General features: G+C 60.7%; 2 protein-coding genes across 2 annotated transcripts; both read right to left on the minus strand.

The window, feature by feature from the left end:
- Positions 1–1,260: 1,260 nt before the first annotated feature.
- On the minus strand, positions 1,261–5,663 carry LOC311202587 (keratin, type II cytoskeletal 4-like; the record flags this gene model as incomplete). Its single annotated transcript, XM_084277176.1, has 9 exons — positions 1,261–1,574; positions 1,683–1,717; positions 1,934–2,154; positions 2,367–2,492; positions 2,720–2,884; positions 2,992–3,087; positions 3,295–3,355; positions 4,323–4,540; positions 5,112–5,663. 9 exons carry the CDS (start codon positions 5,661–5,663, stop codon positions 1,261–1,263), a joined length of 1,788 nt encoding a protein of 595 aa, XP_084133302.1.
- Positions 5,664–14,263: 8,600 nt separating this feature from the next.
- Positions 14,264–19,308, minus strand: KRT8 (keratin 8). Its single transcript, XM_084277310.1, has 9 exons — positions 18,726–19,308; positions 17,224–17,432; positions 16,714–16,774; positions 16,528–16,623; positions 16,268–16,432; positions 15,787–15,912; positions 15,262–15,482; positions 14,863–14,918; positions 14,264–14,766 (listed from the first exon to the last, which is right to left on the minus strand). Exons 1-9 carry the CDS (start codon positions 19,056–19,058, stop codon positions 14,558–14,560), a joined length of 1,476 nt encoding a protein of 491 aa, XP_084133436.1. The 5' UTR covers positions 19,059–19,308; the 3' UTR covers positions 14,264–14,557.
- Between the last annotated feature and the right edge of the window lie 3,204 nt (positions 19,309–22,512).

Raw genomic sequence — 22,512 nt, forward strand, 5'->3', positions numbered from 1 at the left:
CCAACATGATCAAGGAGAGGACTTGGGAAGAGGAAGGGGAAGGAAATAGTCCCCTAACATCAGAGTCCAAAAGTCTGCTCTGCTCTAAGGGGGGCAACTGCCTCTGCCACCCCGGGACACCCAGCCAAAGGACAGAGAAGAAGAGCATCAAAGTTCAAGCCAGCTTCCTCCTGCCACGCTGTCACACTGGTGTTTCCACAGAACTCATCCAAGAAAACCCTGTGTGACCCACAGGCTCAGCCTGCTCAGACCATCCCCACCCAACCCCGACCCAACATCACCACCCCAGCAGCCTCACCTCCTTCACCCTCTTGCCAAACTCCCAAACTGCCCAGTCTATTTTTCTGGGGTGAGGACAGGAGACCAGGAGACCAGCAACGTGTTGGCCGTGGTCCCTTTAAATCAAACTTCAAAAGGCAAGAAAAAGTCACGTAACACCTCCCAGCCTCAGCAAAAGAGGAGTCTTGTTGCAACACGAAACTACTTGGTCAGAGAGAAAACCACACAAGCTTACTGCCTCTAGTGTTTATTATGGGATGCCACATGCCAAAGGAGAAAAGCTTAAGGAAACAAGCACGACGGTTCCCATGATCACAGAGAAAAGGTAAACCCTGAGCAAAGCTAAACATTTTACAACAGCTTGTAAAGAGCACGGGGTGGGGGAGGAGCTGCCAGCATCTGGCTTAAGAAAAACAAGGCAAAACAAAACCCAACTGCAGCAGGGAAAGAAGCATCTTCAGCTGGGACGAGCCACCGTTGGGAAACTCTGGTTTTGGAGTTCGAGCCCTGGCTGCTGAGTAGCACTGACTAAAATTGCACCACGTCTGGATCCAGCACAAGATCTTGAAGGAAGAAAAGTCTTTCTGCAGACTTCACAGGACACGAGTCCTCTGAGCAGCACGGGGACCAGCATCCCCCACCCATTGCTGGCAGGATGCCCCTCACTCCAACCACGCTGCTTTATAGTTCTACCCCAGACGTGTCCAGGGGTTTCCAGGGCATGGGCAGGCCCTGCTTCCAAACAAGTCCCAGCGCCCTGATGGGCAGCAGCTTTGCAGTGTTGTGAGGGGAGCACTGGGGAAGCGAGCTGTCCTCAAACAGTTGGGATCTCAGTCATTCTGGGCAGTTTCTGGAGGATGGTGGAAACTTAAAATGAAGAATATGGTTGCCCCCTTGGCAAGGGAAGGGTGGTGGTGGCCGTCATGGAATTTACTTCCTTTCTCCTTTGGATGCTGGGCAGGGGGGAGATCTCTCACTTTCCTAGGCCCTCCGGCTGACAGATGTAGAGCTGGTGGTCTTCTTCAGGATGGTGCCAGAACCCACCACCACTGAGTTAGACCCTCCGCCCACAGAGCAGAATCCTGGCCCCCCAGAGCCGAATCCTCCCCCAGACCCAAATCCACCCCCTCCCAGGCTGTAGCAGAAGCCAGCACCGCCTGTGCTACAGCTGCCTCTCCCACTTCCAGCACCAAATCCGATTCCTCCTCCTCCTCCTCCAAGGCACAGTCCACCACCGTATCCACCCATGCCGCCGTATCCTCCTCCTGCAGAGCTGCTGCCACCTCCCACCACAGCTGCAGAGAAGAACAGAAGGCACAAGGTTACTTCTGATGCCAACACAAAGCTCTGTGGCATCAATCCCAGCCCACCCTGCTCCTGAGTGAGCAGGAAATGGTACTTACAGATGCTCACGGCGCTCTGACACTCTCCAGACATCCTGCAAGGAAAAGAGACAGACCATCAGCTCCAGCCAGAGCATCCAGACTGGTCCAGCTCCACAAAGCCAGGCTTGATCCATCAGACAATAAATAACAACTGTAGGATCATAGTCCATAGCTGATGGAACACCACTAATGTTTTAAAAGTGTGATGTGCCACCTTCTTCCCACTGATTTATCAGATTCAGCCAAGCTCCTGCTCTATCCTCACCCACCTGCACTCCTCTCCTTCCAGCAGCTTCCTGTAGGTCGCAATCTCAACATCCAGGGCCAGCTTGACATTCATGAGCTCCTGGTACTCGCGGAGCTGCCGGGCCAGGTCACCCTTGGCCTTCTGCAGGGCTGACTCCAGCTCAGTCAGTTTGGCCCTGGCATCCTTGAGGGCCACCTCCCCACGCTCCTCAGCATCCGCAATGGAGCTCTGCAGAGTTTCACACTGGAGGACAAGATGTGGACATGGTGAGGGAGGCAGGGACAGCCAGTTGGAGATGAAGCCATGATCCCAGATCACTTGGGCTCAGCTATTCACAAATACAGCAGGTTCCCTCCCACAGACAATGACTGTTACCACACTGTTTGCTTTTTGGGAAGCTCTGAAGGGCATTACCAAGAGCGCACACCCATTTCTCAAAGCAACGCTCCCCCTACCTGTTTCTTCACGTTCTCAATCTCAGCCCGTATCCTCTGGATCATGCGGTTCATCTCAGAGATCTCGGCCTTTGTGTCCTTAAGACTGTCCCCATGCTTGCCAGCAGTGATCTGCAGCTCTTCATACTGGTGGGCAGAAGCAGGAGGAGCACATTAAGAGCACCGTGAGTGGTTCCTCGCCATGACTCTCCATACCACCCCATGCAAACCAGAGTGAACATGCACTTGCTGGCTCCAGTCTGGCTGGATCAGCACCAGCAGTATCCCAGGTCTCAGCATAGTTTGAGCTACCACCAGTAACTCTTCCACCTCTGCAGCCATCCATGATCACAAGCAAGCTGTGGAGCACTCACCTTGCCCCGGTACCAGGACTCGGCCTCCACCCGGCTGCGGTTGGCGATCTCCTCATACTGAGCTTTGACCTCTGCAATGATGCTGTCCAGGTCCAGGTTGCGGTTGTTGTCCATGGAGAGAACAACAGAGGTGTCGGAAACAGTCTTCTGCATCTGAGCCAGCTCCTGTAATTCACACCAGATGTGGCTTTAGCCCTGCCATCGTGTCCTCACAGTGTCACAACCCTTCTCCATCCCAGCATCCCCCTCCAGAGAGCAGCTGGACCACTTACCGCTTCATAAAGATACTTCAAGAAGTTGATTTCATCTCCCAGAGAATCTAATTTTGCCTGAAGCTCCACTTTGTTCATATAGACTGCATCCACGTCCTGGGGGAGAAAGGGGAACTGAAAATCTCCATCCCGATGGGCAGCGCTACACCTAACGTTGAACTGTGAGCCCTTCGGTGCTCCATTTCCCAAGGCACATCCATCTGGGGTCCTGCTTTACATCTGATGCTAACAATTCAGCTCTGATGGGAATACGTCCTCTGAACTAAGACATGTCTTTGGGTGCCAAAAAGAGAAGTACTTTACCTTTTTGAGGAGCACAAAGTCGTTCTCTGCCGCTGTCCTTTTGTTTATTTCCTCCTCGTACCTGTTGATTAGAATGAGGTAGATTGAATCTCTCTGCTTATTTTGGCTCCAGCTGCTGCTGGCAACTGGAGGCTGTTGGCCTCAGACTAAAGAACGCAGCAAAAATAGAGCTGCCACAAGCAAGATTTATGGACAAGGAACAGCACTTCATCCTTTGAGATGAGTCCTGGCTCCTGCCATGGAGCTCAAGAACACCTGCAAAGAGGAATCCTATCTCTGCCTAAATCGAGTCCCAGTGGTTGTGGCCACTCCAACTCCTTCTGCAAGACCCAAGGACCTTCAATAGGGGCCATTTCCAACTGCTCAATGCTGCAGAGCACTGACTGCTGGAGATGATCCCCAAAACAAAGTCAATTTTCAAAATGCAACCCCAGCCCAGCATGGGATCTGCTTGATCCCAGTGAGCCCCAGAGCAGCTTTCCCACTGATTTCTCTAACTCCTTCAGCAGAAGCATTTCCCCAGGCTTGGTTCTTCTCAGACTGGGCAAATTAATCTAACAAATTATAGCAGGAAAATAAACCTTTTCTTCTTTTTTTCTTCCCCCCCTCCCCCCCCCCAATGATCTCTGCAAAGAAGCACTTCAGCTTCCAGTCGTGAGGGATATTCTGAGAAGGAATCCATGAGGAAATCCATGAGGAAATTATAGTAGGGTTTAGCAACTGCTCTAATGAGTTCATTAAATCATAATGTCACGGATTCTTAGGTGAGGAATACAAACAGAAGAGGATCCTGCTTCAGTGAGAACCGCAGCTCAGACGATACATATTGAGAAATGCCTTGAAAAATCAGCACCTGTTGTCAAAGTCCCACTGATGAAAACTTCCCCCAGACCTTCCACATTCTCTCATTGTTGGGATATTGCAATTTGTTACAAGTACTTGAATTTTCTGTCTGTTCAAAGCCAGCTTTTAATCTCCATTTTTAACCACCAGACAACCCAACCCTGACCACACCGAGAACAACATACTTGGTCTTGAAGTCTTCCACCATATCTTGGAAGCTCTTCAGCTCTGACTGCAGCTGATTCTTCTCGCTAGAGAGGTTGTCCAGCTGCTTCCTCAGCCCACTGATGTAGGTTTCAAACAAGGGGTCCAGGTTCCTGCCACCCGTCACCGTGCCCCCCTGCTCCTGCAGGAGTTTCCACTTGGTCTCCAGGACTCGGTTCTGCTGCTCTAGGAACCTGACCTAAACGATTGCAGGAGTGGGGAGAGAGTCAGACTATTCCCAAAAGCTTCTTTCTATTGATTTTTTTCTCTACCTTTTCCATAATTTTTTCCCACTGAGTGTAACCTTCCTGCCTGTCCTCATCTCCAGTGAGCAATGACTCCCATCGTGGTGGGACCACAGCTCTGGGATGAGTGGGGTCACCTTCCCTTGCTAATCTCACAGCCTCTAAACAGGAGAAACATGGTGAACTTCTTAAAAATAGGCCAAAACACCCAATGTCCTTCAGCCCACAGATGGACAGAGGCCATCAGCAGAGACTCCTCTGAGGATGCTCTGTATGGTCCCACAGCTTAGTACCAGGACCACGGTCTAAAGGACCAAGGATCCTATTCCTGGGTTTCTCCATAACTTTGTGAAAGTCACTTTTCTAGGCAGCCCCTCTCTGTCTGGAGGGGTTCTTTGGGGTGATCTGGGTAAGGCCTGGCTCTCCGGGTATTATTGGATAGGCATCTCCCAGTAAATGCAGCCAGCATGAGCCACAGTGAGCTCAACCCTCCAACCCCCATCCCTGGGCTGAAGCTGCTCTCACCTTGTCGATGAAGGAGGCAAATTTGTTGTTCAGCTGCTTCATCTCCTCCCGCTCCTGTGTTCGCACCTTCTGAATCTCAGGGTCGATTTCAAGGTTGAGAGGGGCCAGCAGGCTCTGGTTGATAGTCACCTCCCTGATGCCACCCGGGGGGCAAGGGGGAAAGCCTTGCCCTCCAATCCCACCATCAAATCCTCCACCAAAGCCACCAAAACCACCACCAAAGCCACCACCAAGGCCTCCACCAAAGGCACCTCCGGCCCCACCACCATAGCTGCCACCAAATCCTGCCCCAGCACCGTAGCCGTAGCCAAAGCCTCCTTGGCCACTGGCCCCAAAAGCTCTGCAGACACCACCACCTCCACCAAATCCTCCCAGAGAGGTGCTTTTACTCCCTCCCAAGCAATAGAGGCTCCTGCTGCTGAAGCCGCCGGCATTGCCAGGTCCCCTGCATCCTCCACGGGAGACGGAGCTGAACGTGACCTTGTTCCTCCCCCCGAAACAAGCGGAGCTGGAGCTGAATCCCTTGCCGAGACCACAGGACTGGCGAGACATCGTGGTGGGTCCTCAAGAGTCAACCCCTGGAGAGAGGAGAGCCAAGCAGTGTGGTGCGCAGGAGGAGGTTTGGAGGCAAGAGGAGGTGAGTCCTGTGGGTGCAGTGGCTGTGTGCCCCTTTTTATGTGCTCAGGGAGTTGGACAGGTGACAGGGGAGTGGAGATGTCTCTTTCTTTCTTTTTTTTTACTATTATTCTATTCATTGTTTTAGGGCTTGGAAGGATGCCCTCCCCTCTGTGCCACCACCATGACCTGCCTCAAAACACTCCCTCGAGAGCTAAGAAAAACAAAGCTATTGTTGGTGTTGGAAGCCCAACTCCAAATCAAATTCCCTTAGCTGCAGCTGTCAACTCATCACGGGCCTTCCTGAGCCTCTTACAGTGAAGACAAAGCCCTGCAAATGCCCTGACACATCACACCCTCAAGGGAGACCCTTGTTTTAGCTAAATCGCTCATTTTGAGCCTGATGGCAGGTGCTTGGTTCACTGAATTCCAACAAAAAGGTGGTTTCTCAATCACACCCTCAGATGCACCCCAGCTCAACCTCCTGCTCAGAGGAGGCTTGACTTGGGTTGCCCAAAACTGTTTCACAACCAAAGAACAAGAGTCCTTGGCGAGGTTATAACGTTAGTTTTGTGTCTTAGAAACCTTTTCAGAAAGTTTTTGAGCCACTTTAGATCCCTTTGGCTGGTGCACTGAGCTTGGAGGGATGGGGAGTGGTCTACAGGTACCAATGTACCCTGATTTTTCCACGTCCCCGCCCCTCGCCGCACCTCACCAGGGTGGTGGTGACATCACCAGCCCACAGAGATCTGCTCCATGCCGTGTCAGCACGTCCCCATCCCTCCCAGGCTGGAAGCCTTCAGGCATTGCCAGGTTGTTTCCCCAACACCCTCGCGGGGTCTCCAGCCACCAGCCCCCTCCTCAGCACGTGGCACTGAGCTGCTCCAGCACTAACCCATCGGCGAACTCGCCTTGTTTCAAGAAAAAGGACGTACAACTTAATTGCTGAACCACTTTTAATTTCTATTTCAATGAGCAGAGGTGTCTGAAGATGCCTCTGACCCAGGAGCCGCATTTATCCCGCCGTTACGAGGAAAGAAGAAGCTGTAAAACTTCCCCCCTCAAACCACAAGCTGCATCCGAAGCCGGGACAATAAAACCAGCTCTGTAATTAGCCCTTTTATTGGAGACACTCGTGGGAGAGGTTTGGGGAACAAGTTTGAGCTCTGAGCCTGCTCACCCTTCACTTTCTTTTGAGGGGGCAGACATGCAAATCTGGGTCTGGGCGCAGGAAGGGAGAACTTCTCCTCCCCAACCTCATGGGGCACTGGTGGAACTGGAAGGGGTTCAGCCCAAGGGCAATTTGCATTGCAGGGAACAGGGAAACTCACACTCCCCTTTGGCAACGAGTATCCCAGTATGTCGTCCCCCCAGCCCTGGAAAAGCTCTCCCACCCTGGGGCTCTGGGATCCCCAGTGTTCCAGCTCACAGTGAGGACGTGATGGGGGCGAGAAGGGAAGTGGCTTGAACCCGGGTCTGGCTGGGGGAAAGGAGGTGGCAGCTGCATCTCCCCGACCTTACGCAACCTAGAGAAACTGAATGAACCTGTTTGAGCCCAGGCAGAGAGTGGAGCTGCTGGGAGTTCCCAGGGTGGCTCCGCCACCCGCTCCTGGCAAGGCTCCTGGCTCACTGCCGGCCCAGGCGCTTGCCCAAGCAGCCAGCTGTTGGGATGAAGCACCCTGCTACACCCATGGAGTCCTGCCCTGCCACGGTGGGGTGGGAAAACCTTGCTGGGACACTGGGGCTGCCTCCCAAATCCATCCTGCATCCCAAAGCTGAGCGTCTCAGATGCTCCAGCACTTGCTGGGATGGGTAATACACCAGGAGCAAAGCACTGGTGATGGTGGTGTCTACTGGGGACCCAATGTTGGTCACCCGCACCCACCCAGCACTGGGATGGAGCGACCCAGCAGTGAGGTTTTGGGATGAGTATCCTGGGGTGGGCAGCATGCTGTGGAGATGACCTTCTTCCCAAAGCCATGGGGTGGGGAGTGGAAACAGAGCCTATGGCCCCGCTTTAATTGCCGGCACCTCCTCTCCTGCCTCCCCATTGACAGGCTGGGAGGGGAAATCAAATTCCAACAGCTCCTTGCAAGAGCTGTGACAGCAGCAAAGCTGACGTAGCACACGGCAGAGATCAGACATTGCCAAACACAGGAGACACAAACCCTCCTCGTAGCTTGGGCTCCTCTCCTACACTGGAGATCCAGATGAAATCTCCATACTGGTTTACTGGTGGGTTTAAGTCCACGTGGCTCCATCACTAAGGACCTGGACACCCCACCAACCAGGTCCAGGAGCTCATCAGTGTGGATCCCCATTGCTCGCCAGCAATTCCCACACCCACGTCCACCTTCCAAGGGGTGTCTTCCTCTCCCTAAAGACAGCGGACAAACCCCCAGACTTAGGCACACACCCAAGAGCTTTGCTGGGCCAAGCTTGGGTGAGATGCTGGGAAGAGAATATAGGATCTTCCCATGGAAAGATATAAATAACCAACTTCTCTGCGTCCTAACCCTAGCCCAGAGGTGAAACCTGATCCCAAGAGGTTTTGCAGCTCCTCCAACACGTAGGGCTGCATTTCTTTAATGAGCTTCCTGCTCCGGGCTCGGCCAGGCCACAGTAGGGAGGTTGGGAGCACGCTCACCTGCAGAGGTGCAGCCTGAGCATCTCCCAACCGTGGGACAGGGACATGCAGAGGTTCCTCTCCCACGGCTCATCCCTCAGCTGCTGGCATGTCTGACACAAGGGTCACGGGAACCAGCGGAGGAGCCGGCACGCTCCCTGCACCTCAGCAGGAGGTGAACCGTGGCAGGATGTGACCCTTCCCTGCACCGGACGGGGACTGATCCTGCCAAGACCCAATGGTGCTCAACACCTCCCACTAGGACCACAGGGATCACGATACTGGAAGCAGCACAGACCCTTGGCTGCAACACAAGTTTATACTGGGGGTATTTCAGAGCCAGGAGAGCTTCTCAAAGCCATCAATGGGCATTGAAGCCCATGGCAGCACACGCAGCCCTTGCTGAAGGCCAGTGCTGGGCTCTCCTGTCTCGCTGCTGCTTCTCCCCACGGGCCAGGTCTGACATGCAAAGCTGAGGAAAGAGAGAGAGACATTAAATCAGGGCGGGTAGGTGAGTCCCACAGAGCTCTCTGATGGTGCACCAGCAGCTGCACCCACGGGATGGCTCCTGCCCCACAAAGAGGGGTGGGAAGAGGGAATGTGTCTGGTGTTAAAAGAGGCTCAGGACCACCCCTGTGCTGGATACGTGGGATATCCCTACCCACGGGTGTCCCTCGTACCCCCTGGGAGAGGGGACCACTAACACAGGCAGCATCCAAGCTGCAGCACCCGTAGCCCCAACCAGGGGGAAGCAGAGCCAAACCAGGGAGCCCAAATGTGCCTGGTTTCACCCCAAAGCTGCACTGGGGCTGCATTCAGCCAAGCAAACCCCGCTTTGTGGAACAGCCAAAGGAGCAGGAGACTCCCAGCTGCTCAGCTGGCAATTACTAACCAGGCAAATTGCAGGGCTGGGACGTGAGCTGGGAACCATAAAAGCAGAAATAACAAGGTGGGTCCCCAGAGAGATCAAAGCGGCGAGTTGCAGAAGACGGGCGGCACCCCACTCCCATCGGCGCTGCGATTGCAGTGAGCAAAGAGCCCCAGGCTCTGGCTCCGGAGCCTCCTCGCGCTGAGCGGGGCTGCTAACACATAGCTCACAGGCAGCCCCTCTCCTGGGAAGCAGGAGATATTAATAACAGCAATAATTCTCAGCAGTATGGCAATGCCACTTCATGCTTTCCCCTGATGCAGCGTTGGCACCTCCGTTGGGTGTCACCTCTCCCACTGATCCCTGTCACCCCGTTCAGCACAGGATGCTGCCAGGAAGTCGCACAAGCATCTTTCCCCACCGCAGGGGAAAGCCGGTCCCAGCCTTGCCTCCAAGGCTCAACGGTGGGACACACAGAGCCAGGACTCCCATGGGATGTTAGGAATCCTTCTGGACGTAGCCGTGAGGATCATCCACTTGGATGGGAAGCGCAAAGTGGGACAGGACCCACCTGGGGAGATGGGGATCTGCTCTGAGGGATGCAGGATGGGGCTTTACCATGCAAAGGTCCCCCCCATATCTCATGAGCTGAGGGGGTGGAAATGAGGCTCCTAAAGTCTGTCTCTTACATGAAGCAATCAGCAAAGGAGCGTTTTGGGGAAGAAACAGGCAAAATGGATGGGAGAGCATCTCTCCCTTCAGCAAAACTATACCAGGGTTGAACATGGATTTGGGAGCCACTGCCAGACCAGGGAGGTTAAAACAGTCAGGATCTGGGACCCAACAGCCTCCCAGTGCAGAGGGATGGGCTTTGCTGCAGCATTATCCCCTCCCCAAATCGCTGGGATCACCCTGAGGATGAGCCGGAGGGTAAAGGCAGATGTAGGGTGCTGGTGGTGGGAGCCAAGGGTGCTGCACCCCATGGGGTGTCCATGCACCCGTCCGTCCATCTGTCTACCCACCCCACGCCAGCCGCACTCGCAGCCTTTGGGTGCGCAGCGGGGACAGTAAATGCAGAGCACCCTCTAAAGGGCAGAGACACGCTGGAGCCGAAGCAGCCACCCCAAACTCCTAAACCCGAGCCCGTCCCTCCCCACTATCCCATCTTGCCCCGGTTTCCCCTGCCCAGGGCTTCCCCAGCCCCATGCCTGATCCCGAAATAAAAAGGCCATAGCGTCCCCAAAACGTGCTGCGTCTGGGGGTGCTTCACCCCCCCGGGAGAGGGGGAAGCAGCCGGAAGGGACGGATGGGGCCACGGGGGGGGAATGCTGGGGGGCTGGGGGGCTGGGAGGGGGGAGGACCCCACCCCGGGCAGGGCGTAGGGGTGTGCGTGTGAAAATGTGAAGAGGAAAGCTTCGGGCGGGCCCTGCCTCCAGCGCTAATTACAGGCCTCGAACGCGCAGACAGGCCCCGGCTTGCTGCTGCAGCCCAGCCCGAACCACGCCTGGGCCCGGCAGCTGGGGGGGATGAGCCCCCCGCTATGGTGCAGGGACCCCCTGCGACACCTTGAGCACACGCATGTGCAAGGACGGGCACAGACCCGGAGGGGCCCATCCGAGCAGCTGGATTTTGGGTGCCCCCCTCCATGGGTGCTGCTCGGCTCCCCCTCCCAGCTGCGGCATGAGTCGGCAAAAGGAGCCCAAAACACCTCTGGGTGGGGGGCCACGGGCCGGGGGGGAGGGGGGGGGTTGGGTCTGAAAGGCCCCTTCGGACGGTGGATTTGCAGCGGGGGCTCAGCGGGTCCTGCAGAGACAGAAATGGGGGTTCAGCTCCTGTCACTGGCAGGACAGTTTCGGGGGCACGTAGCACCCGAGCAGGTGGCTCGGCTCAATCCTTGGATACCTGGGTCGACACCCAGGGGCCCCCCAGGAGAAGGGTCCCCTTGTCCCCCCCAGTGCCCACTATGCATCCCTAACACCCCCCTCCATAGGCTCAGGATCCCCAAACCCATCTCCCTGCCCCCCCCCCCCCCCCCCCGCAGCCCAAGGGGAAAGCTGTGCTCCCCTCTGACCCTAGGACACCCCAGAAGAAGCAGGGACACCCCACTCCCCAACCCCACAGAGCACAGGGACACCCAAAAAACACCAGGGCAGCACATGGGGCCCCAGCACATCCCAATCCGGGCCCGTGAGTCACAGCTCCACCCGTGAAATGAGCTGAGTCAGGACTCAGCCTGCCCTGGCATCCCCCCACAGCCCTGGGGGGCCACAGCCAGCCTGAGTCCCTGGGCAAGGACTCCCAGGGTGGCTTCTAGGGCCAAATCCTGCCAGCAGAGATCAGATCCTGCCTGGGGCATCCCCAGGCTACATCCATGCCTCAGTTTCCCCACCCAGGACATCCCCTCCCCAGCTCCAGCCCCAGGACCTTTTTTGGAGGTGACGGGTTCTTTTAACCCTCCCTGGGACCCTCTGGGTGCCCCCTGGGTCCCACAAAGCTGCAGGGCAATGCCTGGGACCCTCGAGGTTCCCCCCAAGCACCCCTGATCCCAGCAGGATGGGGTGACACTGAAACCCGGGGTGGCACCGTGCCCTGCCTGCAACACCGCACCCCCCGCACCTGTCCCAGCACCGCCGGGGCCTGCCCGGCCCTGCCCGCTGGGATCGGGCCGTGCCAGCACCCATGGGTGCCCGGCACCCCGGGTTTTGGGGTGCCACCCCCAGGAAAGGAGGTTATGCAGTGCAGGGGTGCAGGCACCAAGGTGGGGTGCTGCTTCGGGAGGAGGGGGGGGGGGGAGTGTGTCCCCTCCAGCCCCCTCCTGGGTTCCAGATCGCACCGTGGGTGGCACAAGGTTGCATCCCGGGGGTCCCACTAAGCTGCCACCCCTGGGGGTCTCAAGCTCCTCCCTAGGACGCCTGAGGTCTCCAGCCCGCCCCGTGCCTCAGTTTCCCCTGCAAGGCTCCGTGAGCCCCAGCATTTCCGAACTGGGGGGGTGTCCGTGGGCCCTCTCTAGGCTCCGCCCCACGGGGGCTGTTCCACCCCCCCCGCCCCAGCCCCAAATGCTCAGGGCAGGGCAGGCCCGGCACCCCCCGCCCCAGCATCCTGCCCCCCCCGATCTGGGTGCCCGGCAGTTGCGGCACCTCGGGAGCTGCCCTGACCCATCCCCGCTCCTCTGCCGCCCTCCAGCGTCCCCGCGAACCCCAAAACTATCCCGCGGCGTGGGTGGGAGGGGGCCGGGCTGACACTGGGGCTGGAGGCCTCGGGGAAGTTCCCCACTCCCCTCCCCGCCTGAGCACCTCGGTGAGACCCCACACTAGCTCACAGCCCCCCCACACGCACACCACCCCCCCCCCCCCAAAATAAGCGGGGTGAGCCCTGAGAGTGGAAGAGTCACGGGCGGAGGGCGCACCCCACGACAGCCAAGTGCGGAGGCAGGGTCAGGGTGGGGTTGAGTCTAGGCGGGGGCGGGGGGTCAGAAATGGGGGTGCTGGGGTGTGGCGGCCGCACTGTAACCCCCCCTCTCTCCCACCCCCCACCCCCTCCCGGATGCAGAGCAGCGGGGGAGCCCGGGCACGGTGGTTACTCCCACGCCCGGGGGGGGGGGGGGGGGGGCTGTCAGCTGGGTCACCCCACCCCAACACCAGCCCCGCTTTGCCCCAAGGGCCCCCCCCACGTGCTCAGTTCCTCCTCCCCCCGGAATGGGGGTGTCAGTGCGGCTCTCGGGGAGCCTCTGGCGGCTGCTGAACCTCCGGCTCCCCCTTCGCATCGCGCCAAAAAGGGGGGACGGACACACGCCCCGGCCTTTGGGGTGCACGGCTGGAGGGCTGGGGGCATCTTGCGTTGCGGGGGGGGGGGAGGGGGGGCGGAAGGAGGGGACGGGGACCCCCAGAGGTCCCGGAGAGCGGTAATTAGCTGCCAGCGGTAATTGCGGCTGGGGCTGACTGTGCAGACAGCAGGTGTCACCTCCGGATCAGGAATGGGAGGCAGAAGGATGCACCCCAACTTCCGGAGCATCCCAAAACCCTGCCCCCCCCGCACCCCGCCGTCCTGCATCGCAGCCCCCCCCATCCCCGCGGGAACAGGCTCCATCCCAGCGCGGACCAGACGGTGCCGCTAATTATTAACCAGGGGGCAAAGTCCCCGTCTGCCGAGTCCCGGCCTCGAGCCCCGGTCCCTTGTCCTCTGTGCCCTGTGGAGACACCTCGGGGACGGCTCTGGGGTCCCTGTCCTGCCGGCACCCCAACTCTGCTCCCAGCAGCTCCAACAGCCCATCATGTCCCCCCTCACCTCCCATTTAGTGGGAAATCCCATTAAACCCCCACACACACCTGGGCTAGATCTCAGTGGGGTGCTGGGACCCCCAAACTAGACGGTTTCACCCCCTCCCTGCGATGCCAGCTGGGGGGTAGGGGAGGGGAACATACGTGGCTCTGGACACCCTGTGCTGTCCCGGGCCACAGTGCCCCACGTTTGGCAGAGCAGACCCCCCAGGAGGGGTGATCCCACGGTGTTTTGGGTTGCAGAGGCAGTCAAAAACCAAAGGGGTCCCACAGTTTTCCTCCTGGCAGCACCCCAGGGCTCAGCCCTGGTACGAGACCCCGGGGAATCCCACGGGGCTGAGCCGCAGGAGGCCAGCGCGGGGCTGGGGCAGCCACCCCTTGGATCCTGGGGCGGGACATGGGACACCTCGGTTTAGGGGAAAATACTCCCAGATTTGGCCAGTTGGGTTTGGAACATCACCAGTCTCAGCCTCATTCCAGGCAGCGCTAATGGAATTAAGGCACCCCCACAGTGCATGGCACAGGGACGCAGTGGGATTGGCACGCTGGGACAGATCCTGGCACCCCGGGATGGGTCCTGGTACCCCAGGAGGGACCCTGGCACCCCCAGGCAGATCCCAGCATCCCAGGCTGGGTCCCAGCACCCCAGGATGGACCCTGGCACCCTGAGACGGACCCTGGCAGGTTGGGATGGATCCTGGCACCCCCGGCCCAGCATGGACATGTCTCCAGCCCCCCACCCCCGTGGGCATTGCCAAAACCATGCTGTGTTTCAAAGGATTTATTCCAGCAGCGGAGCCTGCGGGAGCCCCCCCAGGCAGGGGGGAGCAGAACTGCCCCCCCATCACCCTCCCTTCCCACCTCACAGATCCAACAGGGACATGGGGGGGCCGGGACGGATGAAGGGTGTTGGGGACAGTGGGGGAGTGGAGCCCTCAGGGGGCACTGGCTCAGGTTAGCCACGGGGGGTAAGGGGGTGTGGGGGGGTCCCATCCATCTGTGGGCTGGATCCAGACACCAAAGGCTCCTGCAGAAGGAATCCCCCCGGGGAGGGGGGGGCTCAGCTGGACAGGACGTCGGAGGACTCGGACACCAGCTTCCCATCGCGGGTCTCGATCTTCTTGATGACGATGGCACGGGACTTGGTGACAGTGGAGCTCTCCAGGGCAGGGGGGGGCACTGCATAGCCAGAGCTGGCAAAGGAGGTGCCAAAGCCCCCCCCCAAGCCCCCGCTGAAGCCCCCGGTGAAGCTCCCCCCAAGGCCAGATGCTGTGGGAGAGGAACCAGCCGTAAGCGTGTGGTGGCACCGGCTGGTGGCACCCAAAAAGGGGGGGGGGGGCCCATTCACCTTCCCCTCTGCCTTACCCGAGTAGCCCGTCGTCTTGGTGTGGATGCTCAGGTTTTGCATGCCTGACTCCAGCCTGCCAGGAGAAATTGGGGGGACACCCTGAGTGCTGGGGAAGGGGCTAAGGGGGGTGCCTGGGGCCAGGCAGGGAGGTGGTGGCAAAGGGACACAGGGTGCGCCTGGTCCTGGCTGCAGCCTTCGGCCAGGCCCCTGGTGTGGGTCTTTGGGGTGCCCACAGGATGCGAGGTGCTTATGGGATGCCCATGAGATGCAGGATGCCCACAGGATATGGGATGTGGGATGCAGGATGCCTATGGCATATGGGATGCCCAGGGGATGCCCATGGGATACAGGATGAGGGACGGTGGTCCCATTGTGCCCCCCCTCTTCAGGTCCCAGCACAGCAGGGGTGCCCCCACCTGCTCTCCTCTCCCTCCAGCAGCTTCCTGTAGGTCGCGATCTCGATGTCCAGGGCCAGCTTGACGTTCATGAGCTCCTGGTACTCACGGAGCTGCCGGGCCATGTCGGCTTTGGCTTTCTGCAGGGCAGCCTCCAGCTCTGCCAGCTTCCCCTTTGCATCCTTCAGGGCCAGCTCCCCACGCTCCTCTGCCTCCGCGATGGCCGTCTCCAGGCTGGCTCTCTACAAGCCCCCCCCCCAGGGAGTTGTTGGACCTGAAGAAGGGGCTGGGGAAGGGGTCCCCATGTCCCAGCATCCCTCACTTTCCCCCCAGTAGCTCCCATGCTCCCCTTGGGCAGCCCCCACCCACGCTACCCCATATCTCCAGGACCTTCATCTGGGGCTGCCCAAGGTGGGGTCCACAGGGGTCTGTGGGTGGCCAGGTTGGGGGGCCCTCAACTCCAGAGGGGCCACGGGGTTACTGGAGCAGGACTGGCCAAGGGGCCAGCGTCTCCCCGCTCTCCTGCCCCAGGGACAGTTCCCAAACCTGGTTCTTGAGTGCCTCGATCTCTGCCTGGATCCTCTGGATCAGCCTGTTGAGCTCGTTGATCTCGCTGCGGGTGTTGCGCAGGTCGTCCCCGTGCTTCCCAGCCGTGGTCTTCAGCTCCTCGTACTGCGGGGAACAGAGCAGGCAGGATGGAGCGGGGAGGGATGCCCTTCCCCTCACACTCATCCTTCCCCTCAGCACCCCAAAACTGGGGAGAAAAGAGCCAGGACAAGCCCCCCGCCAGGAGGGATGCTCAGGGCTGGGCTGTCACAGCTCTGGTTGGGTTTGGAGCCGGGTTCTCTCCCACGCAGCAGCCACCTGCTCTAGGGCAGGGAGGTGTTTGCCTGGCCATGTTGGAGGATGAAGCCGCAGGGAGGAGGAGGAGGAGGAGGAGGAGGAAGGAGCCTGCGCTTCCTTCATCCCAAACTGGGGAGCAGCAGGGGGGAGGTTGGAGCATCCCGGGGCTGGTGGTCCTGCTCACCTTGCTCTGGTACCTGGTCTCAGCCTCGGCCCGGCTGCGGTTGGCGATCTCCTCGTACTGAGCCTTCACCTCGGCGATGATCCCGTCCAGGTCCAGGCTGCGGTTGTTGTCCATGGACAGGACCACAGAGGTGTCAGAGATCTGAGACTGCAGCTCCTGGAGCTCCTGCGGACAGGGAATGGGGGGACAGGGGGCTGAGCTGAGCACAGGCAGCTCGGTGCATGAATGGCCCCCCCACCCCAAGGGAGATGACCCTCGACCTCGTCGTAAAGCTGCCTCAAGAAGTTGATCTCATCAGTCAAGCTCTCCAGCCGTGACTCCAGCTCCACCTTGTTCATGTAGGCTTCATCCACGTCCTGGGGGCAGAGCAAGACACCCCGTCAGCCCCCTGTCAGCACCCCCTCCCCAGTGCTGTCCAGCCTCTGCCAGACCTGGACCCCCCTCACCTTTTTGAGCAGAACAAACTCATTCTCCTTCTCGGTGCGGTGGTTGATCTCCTCTTCGTACCTGGGGAAGAGGGGAGGGCTTGGACCCAGGGATGGGGGGACAGGGATGCGGGGACAGGGGACACGGGGATGTGGGGACATGAGGATTCAGGGGCAGAGAATAGGAGGAAATTGGGACACCTGGACATGAGGACACAGGACACGGATTCAGGGACAGGGGACATGGAGCTGTGGGGACACGGGGATTTGGGGATTCAGGGACAGGGGACACGAGGTCCCATTTCCACCTCGCAGCAGAAGAACCAGGCACAGCCACTCGGATGACAGCAGATGGGACCCTCCAGCCCCATCCCACCACCCCCATCCACCCACACACACCTCAGGGGCACAGCGGGACGCTGCACCCCAAGGTGAAGACACCACAGAGCGAGGAGAACCACGCACACCCCACAACCACAGAAGACACCCTAGGAAGGGGGACCCCATCCTGGCCAGGGGGCCGGGACTGACTTGTTCTTGAACTCCTCCACCAGCCCCTGCATGTTGCCCAGCTCGGCTTCCAGCCGCAGGCGCTCCTGGCCCAGGCCCTCGAGCTGGCGCCGCAGGTTGGAGATGTAGGCCTCGAAGAGCCCGCTCATGTTGCTGCGGGTGGTCTTCTGGGTCTGCAGGAGGCTCCACTTGGTCTCCAGCATCTTGTTCTGCTGCTCCAGGAACCGGACCTGGGATAGAAGGAGACGTCAGCATCATCCCACCCCCCCACGCACCCCCAGCCTGTGAATCCCCCCTGAGGGATGGGGTCTGGGACGTGGGGTGGGTGGTGGAGGTGGGTCATTGGGGGTGGTTTGCAAAGGGGTGTGTGTGGGGGGGGTGTGGATAAATTGGGGTTCTGGGTACAAATCTGGGTCCTGGGTGTAAGTCTGGGGGGGTCTTGGGTGGAAGAGGCAAAGGGTGAGAGGGGTGGCAGGGGTCAGTTTTGGGGTCTTGGGTGCAATTTTGGGGTCCCAGGTGGTGTTGGGTGCAATTCAGGGGTACAAACTGAGTCTGGGGTTCTTTTGGGGTCCTGGGGGTAAGTCTGGGGGTGCTGGGTGCAAGCCAACTGGGGCCCCAGGGTGCAAATCTAGGGTGGAAGCCTGGGGTCACCAGATGGGGGGTGCAAACCTGGGGTCCCGGCTGCAATGTGGGGCTGCCCCCAGGAGACACCCCGCCCCCCACCCCCACCCATCCCAGTCCCACCAACCCGCAGCAGGGTGGGGAGCCCGGCCCCAGCAGAGCACCCGGAAGCAGGTGCTGGGGAGGAAGGGTGCTGGGTGCCAGGAGTGGGGCACCCACCCCAGCGCTGGCTGCTTTCCCGGGGGGCGGGGGGGGGCCCTTGCACCCTTAGGGGGGACAACACTCCCCCCCACACCCCATCCCACACCAGCTCCTGTCCCAGGGCCGCTCCCTCCCCGCTGGCTTGGCCGCCATGTCGCCAGCGACGGGGGGGACGGGACACGACAGACGGACAGATGGACACGCCAGGGCGTCCCCACAGCCAGCTGCACATCCCCAGGGGGGGACAGGAGGCCCCCAAGAGAGCTCAAATGGGTTCACGGGGTCCCTGAGGGGGAAGAGAGGGGTCCCGAGGGGGAGCAAGAAGCCCCCGAGGGGCAAAAACGTGCCCAAAGGGGTCAGGGTGTCCCCAAGGGGGTCTGGATGTTCCCAAATGGGCCAGGAGGTCCCCAAGGTGTCCCAAACATGATCAAAGGGGTCAGTAGGTCCCCAAGGGGTTGTGGATGTCCCCATGGGGGGCAGGATGTCTCTGAGGGGGTCAGGACTTCTCCAAAGGAGTCACAATGTCCCCAAGGGCATCAGGATGGTCCTGAAGAGACCAGGAGGTCCCCAAGGGGGTCTCCATGTCCCCAGGGAGCTCAGGGTGTGCCTGGAGGGTCCAGGCGGTCCCTGAGCGGCTCGGGAGGTCCCCGGGGGGGGTCCCAGCCCTCTCCCCGCGGGGTCTCGCCCCAGCCCAGCCCCACCTTGTCGATGAAGGAGGCGAACTTGTTGTTGAGCGTCTTGATCTGCTCCTTCTCCTCCTTGCGCACCCGCTGGATGTTGGGGTCGATCTCCAGGTTGAGGGGTGTCAGGAGGCTCTGGTTGACGCTGACGGCTGTGATGCCACCTCCCACCCCGGGCACAACGGCCGGAGCCCGGTACAGCCCAGCGCCGTAGCGGCTCCCGCCGCAGCTGCCGAAGGCCGAAGCCGCGCTCATCCTCACGCCGGGGCCGGCGGTGTAGGACTGGGAGCTGAAGGAACGGCCGGGAACGGCCGAGCTGCTCCTCACGGTCTTCCTGGTGATGGTGACGGACATGGCGAGCCTCGGGAGAGCCGGGAGACCTCGGGAGGGCAGGAAGGTTGGCGGGAGGTGGCGGGAGGGGTGGAAGATGGGCAGGGCCGGCAGACGGCAGGACAGGCAGGACGGGCAGGACAGGTTGAGGGAGGACAGAGCCAGGGCGGGGTGAGCAGCTCCGGGTTTATATCCAGGAGCTGGGGGAGGAGAGCGGGATGGGAGGGCCGCCAGCCCCGGGAAAGAGGCACCTGCTTCCCCTTAACCCCTTCGGAGCGGCCGGGCCCGCCGGGAGCGCCGGGATGTGCTGGGATGCGCCGGGATGTGCTGGGATGCGCCGGGATGCGCTGGGATGCGCCGGGATGCGCTGGGATGCGCCCGGCCCGTCGGGGCCCGACCCTGCCCGCTGCGGGGGGTGAGGTCTCGCTGGCCTCGGGCAGGCGAAAAGGGGGGGCTGAGGATCGGGAGGGCGGAGAGACACACACACACCACCCTCCCCACGGGGCCCCCTCAAAACCCGGCTGCTGGGACACCCCCTCCCCATTGGCACCCTCAGACCCACACCCAGGTCGTGGGTGAACCCCCCCGGGCACAGGGCAGGGGGCGAGTCCCCAAGCCTGTGCCCAGCCCCACGGCCCCAAACCTGCACCCCTAAGCCCTTATCCCCTCTCTGTGTCCCCAGCCCCAAGTCCCCCTTCTGGGTCCCCAACCCCCCGTCCCCAGCCCACATCCCCAAATCTGCACCCTCCAGCCCATCTCCCCACCCTGGGTCCCCAGCCCCGGTCCCCAGCCCCATGTCCCCAACCTACATCCCCAAGCCCATGTCCCCAAGCCCATGTATGTCCCCAAGCCCCAAGCCAGCTCCACCAGCCCCATCGCTGTGTCTCCTGCACAACCCCCTGCCCTCAAAATGGGGGGAAAAAACCCACAAAAAAAGCAACATTTTGTGTGTTTTGGACACACTCCAGGCTGCTCCCTCAGCACCCCAGCCAAGGATGTGACCCCTTCCGAGAGCAGGGTCAGGCCACCCAGACAGAGTCCATGTGCCACCCCTGCTCTGGACCTGGGGCAGGGTTCCAGCAGCACCCCAGCTTGGGATGGGATGGGATGGGATGGGATGGGATGGGATGGGATGGGATGGGATGGGATGGGATGGGATGGGATGGTGGCTGCAGACGGGCGCGGCGGCGGCTCCGGGGCCGGTCAGGACCAGGCTTGTCCCGCACGGGAGCGGCAGGCGCTGGGCGCAGGCGGCACGCGGCGCCCGGCCCCCGCGGGCAGGGATTTGGTTTGGAGCTTCACCGGCCTCGGTGTCTCTATGTCACTGTGTTTGGGTGGCTCTGGGGCAGCAGCGGGGCAGCAGCTGGCGTGGGATAAACATGGAGCCACCTCCTCACCTGGCTCCACACCTGCTCAAGGTGTGTGATCCGTCTGTGCCTCATCCCGCCGGCTGTGACCGTCCCACCCATCCTGGCACACGCCCACGTACCCACACGCACCCCCAGCCACCCACCCTCCCCTCCAGACATCCATTCATTCATCCTGCTGTGCATCCATCCATCTATCCCTGGACAGACCTGCTCTCCATCCCTCCATCCATCCATCCATCCATCCATCCATCCATCCATCCATCCACCCACCCCTCCATCCTTCCGCAGCTGGAAGAGGCCGTGCCCTAGGGATGGGAGCTACAAAGCACTCCCAATCCTCACAGCTCCACATCCCTTGTTGTAGCCCCCCCATCACCCAGAGAAGCTCTCCTACCCCCTCTCAAGCTCTCCACCACCCACACCCCTGAGCTCTCCATCCCCCAGGAAGATGTCCCTGCCCAGGAGCTCTCCCACCCCCTGGAGAAGTTCTTCCACCCCCCAGAGAGAGAAGCTCTCTGCCCCCCCTGCTCTCCCTCCCGCCCAGTTTCTCTTATCACAAAGGAATTTGCAACCCAGGCAAATACTTCCCTCCCCACCGAGATACCGCTGGCAAGGAGGGAGTGGGGCCCTGGCTGGGTGCCAGGTCCCGACGGGGTGTAGGACTCCCCCCGCCGGCCCCCGCGAAGCCCCCCAGTTCCCCCCAGTGCTGCCCGGGCCCGGCAGGAGAAGCTCAGCCCAGCAACTGGAAGAGCAGTGGGGACTTCCAGCCGCGCCCGGTGGCCCCTGGCCAAGCCCTGCTCTGCTCCAGCCCCATTGCCTGGGGAAACTGAGGCACAGAGCACAGCGGGGAGCAGGACCCCCCCAGTAGTGACCCCAGTTGAGCCCCAAATCCACTCAGCCCCATGGGTGGGTATCCCCATGCCAGGAGACACTCAGCCATAAATCCCCTACTCACCCCCTCCCTGGGAACCTCAGAGGAGACAGAGCACCCCAGGGTGCTGCAGCCCATCCTAAATCCGCCCCCCCAGGGGATCAGCATCAGCCAGGGGTGGGGGGGCCGCACCCTGTGTTGGGTGGAGGCCAAACATCTCCCCACGGCTTTTGTTTGCTGTGGGATGGGTGACAGCCCAGGGACAACAGGGACGGGTGGAACCCACTGTCCCCTGCCAGCTGCCACCTGCATCCCCAGAGAGGGGGGTCCTGGGGGGATGCATCCCCTTCCCCATTGCTGGGCGTTGTGTAAAGGCAGGACCCTTCGAGGGGATGCAGGGTGCTGTGTGGTCCAGCTGTGGGTGCAGGGGACACCCCCCCACCCCTCAGGTGCATCATGGATGGGTGGGGGTCCCACAGGACCCCTGTGGGGACAAGAGGGACATGGGGGCTCAGGGGATGTCCCCAAGGGGCTGGGGGCAAATGCCACATTCCTGTCCCCATGCAGGCAGCACCTCGAGAGTGCTCATGGGTTTGGGGGGGAAACACCCCTCTGGGTGCCCCTTCCCCATGGCCTGAGCCTGTTTGCTGCAGCCCCTGGGGTGGGTCTGGGGGTGAGGAGGAGGATGGTGGGTCCCAGCTGCAGGTTGTTGGCTCAGGAATGCGGCAGGACCTTGGACATGTTGCTTAATCCTCGGGGAGTGGGGTGCAGTGGCCCCTGCGCTGGGGGGGGCGGGTGGAAGGGGGTGTCCCCATGTCCCACGGTGTCACCAGCAGCTGTGGGACATGGGGTGGGGGGTGGCCCCGAACCACCAGGGACCCTGGTGACCCCCTTGAGCTGCGTGCGTGGGTTTTGGCCGGGGTGGGAGCAGCATCCCCAGCGCTGGGGCGAGGCTGGGGCGGCGGGGGGGGGGGTGGGGGGGGGGGGGCGGAGGAGCCTTATCAGCCTCGAGCTTTCATCTGCTTTTATGGCCGCACCGGGAAGTCTGGCGGCCTTCGGGGCCGGGGTGGGGGTGGCGGGGGGGGGGACAGGACGTGCTGGCTCCCAGCTCCTCCATCACCTGCCTGACACGGGAGGAATGTGCCCGATAAAGGGCCGGGGTGGGGAAGGGCCCCTGACCCCCACCCCCCCCCCCCCCGCCAGCAGCGGGGTCAAGGGGTCCTCCCGCCTCCGTGGA

The sequence above is a fragment of the Gallinula chloropus genome (assembly GCF_964237585.1).
Source record: "Gallinula chloropus genome assembly, chromosome: 31".
NCBI classification, from domain to species: domain Eukaryota; kingdom Metazoa; phylum Chordata; class Aves; order Gruiformes; family Rallidae; genus Gallinula; species Gallinula chloropus.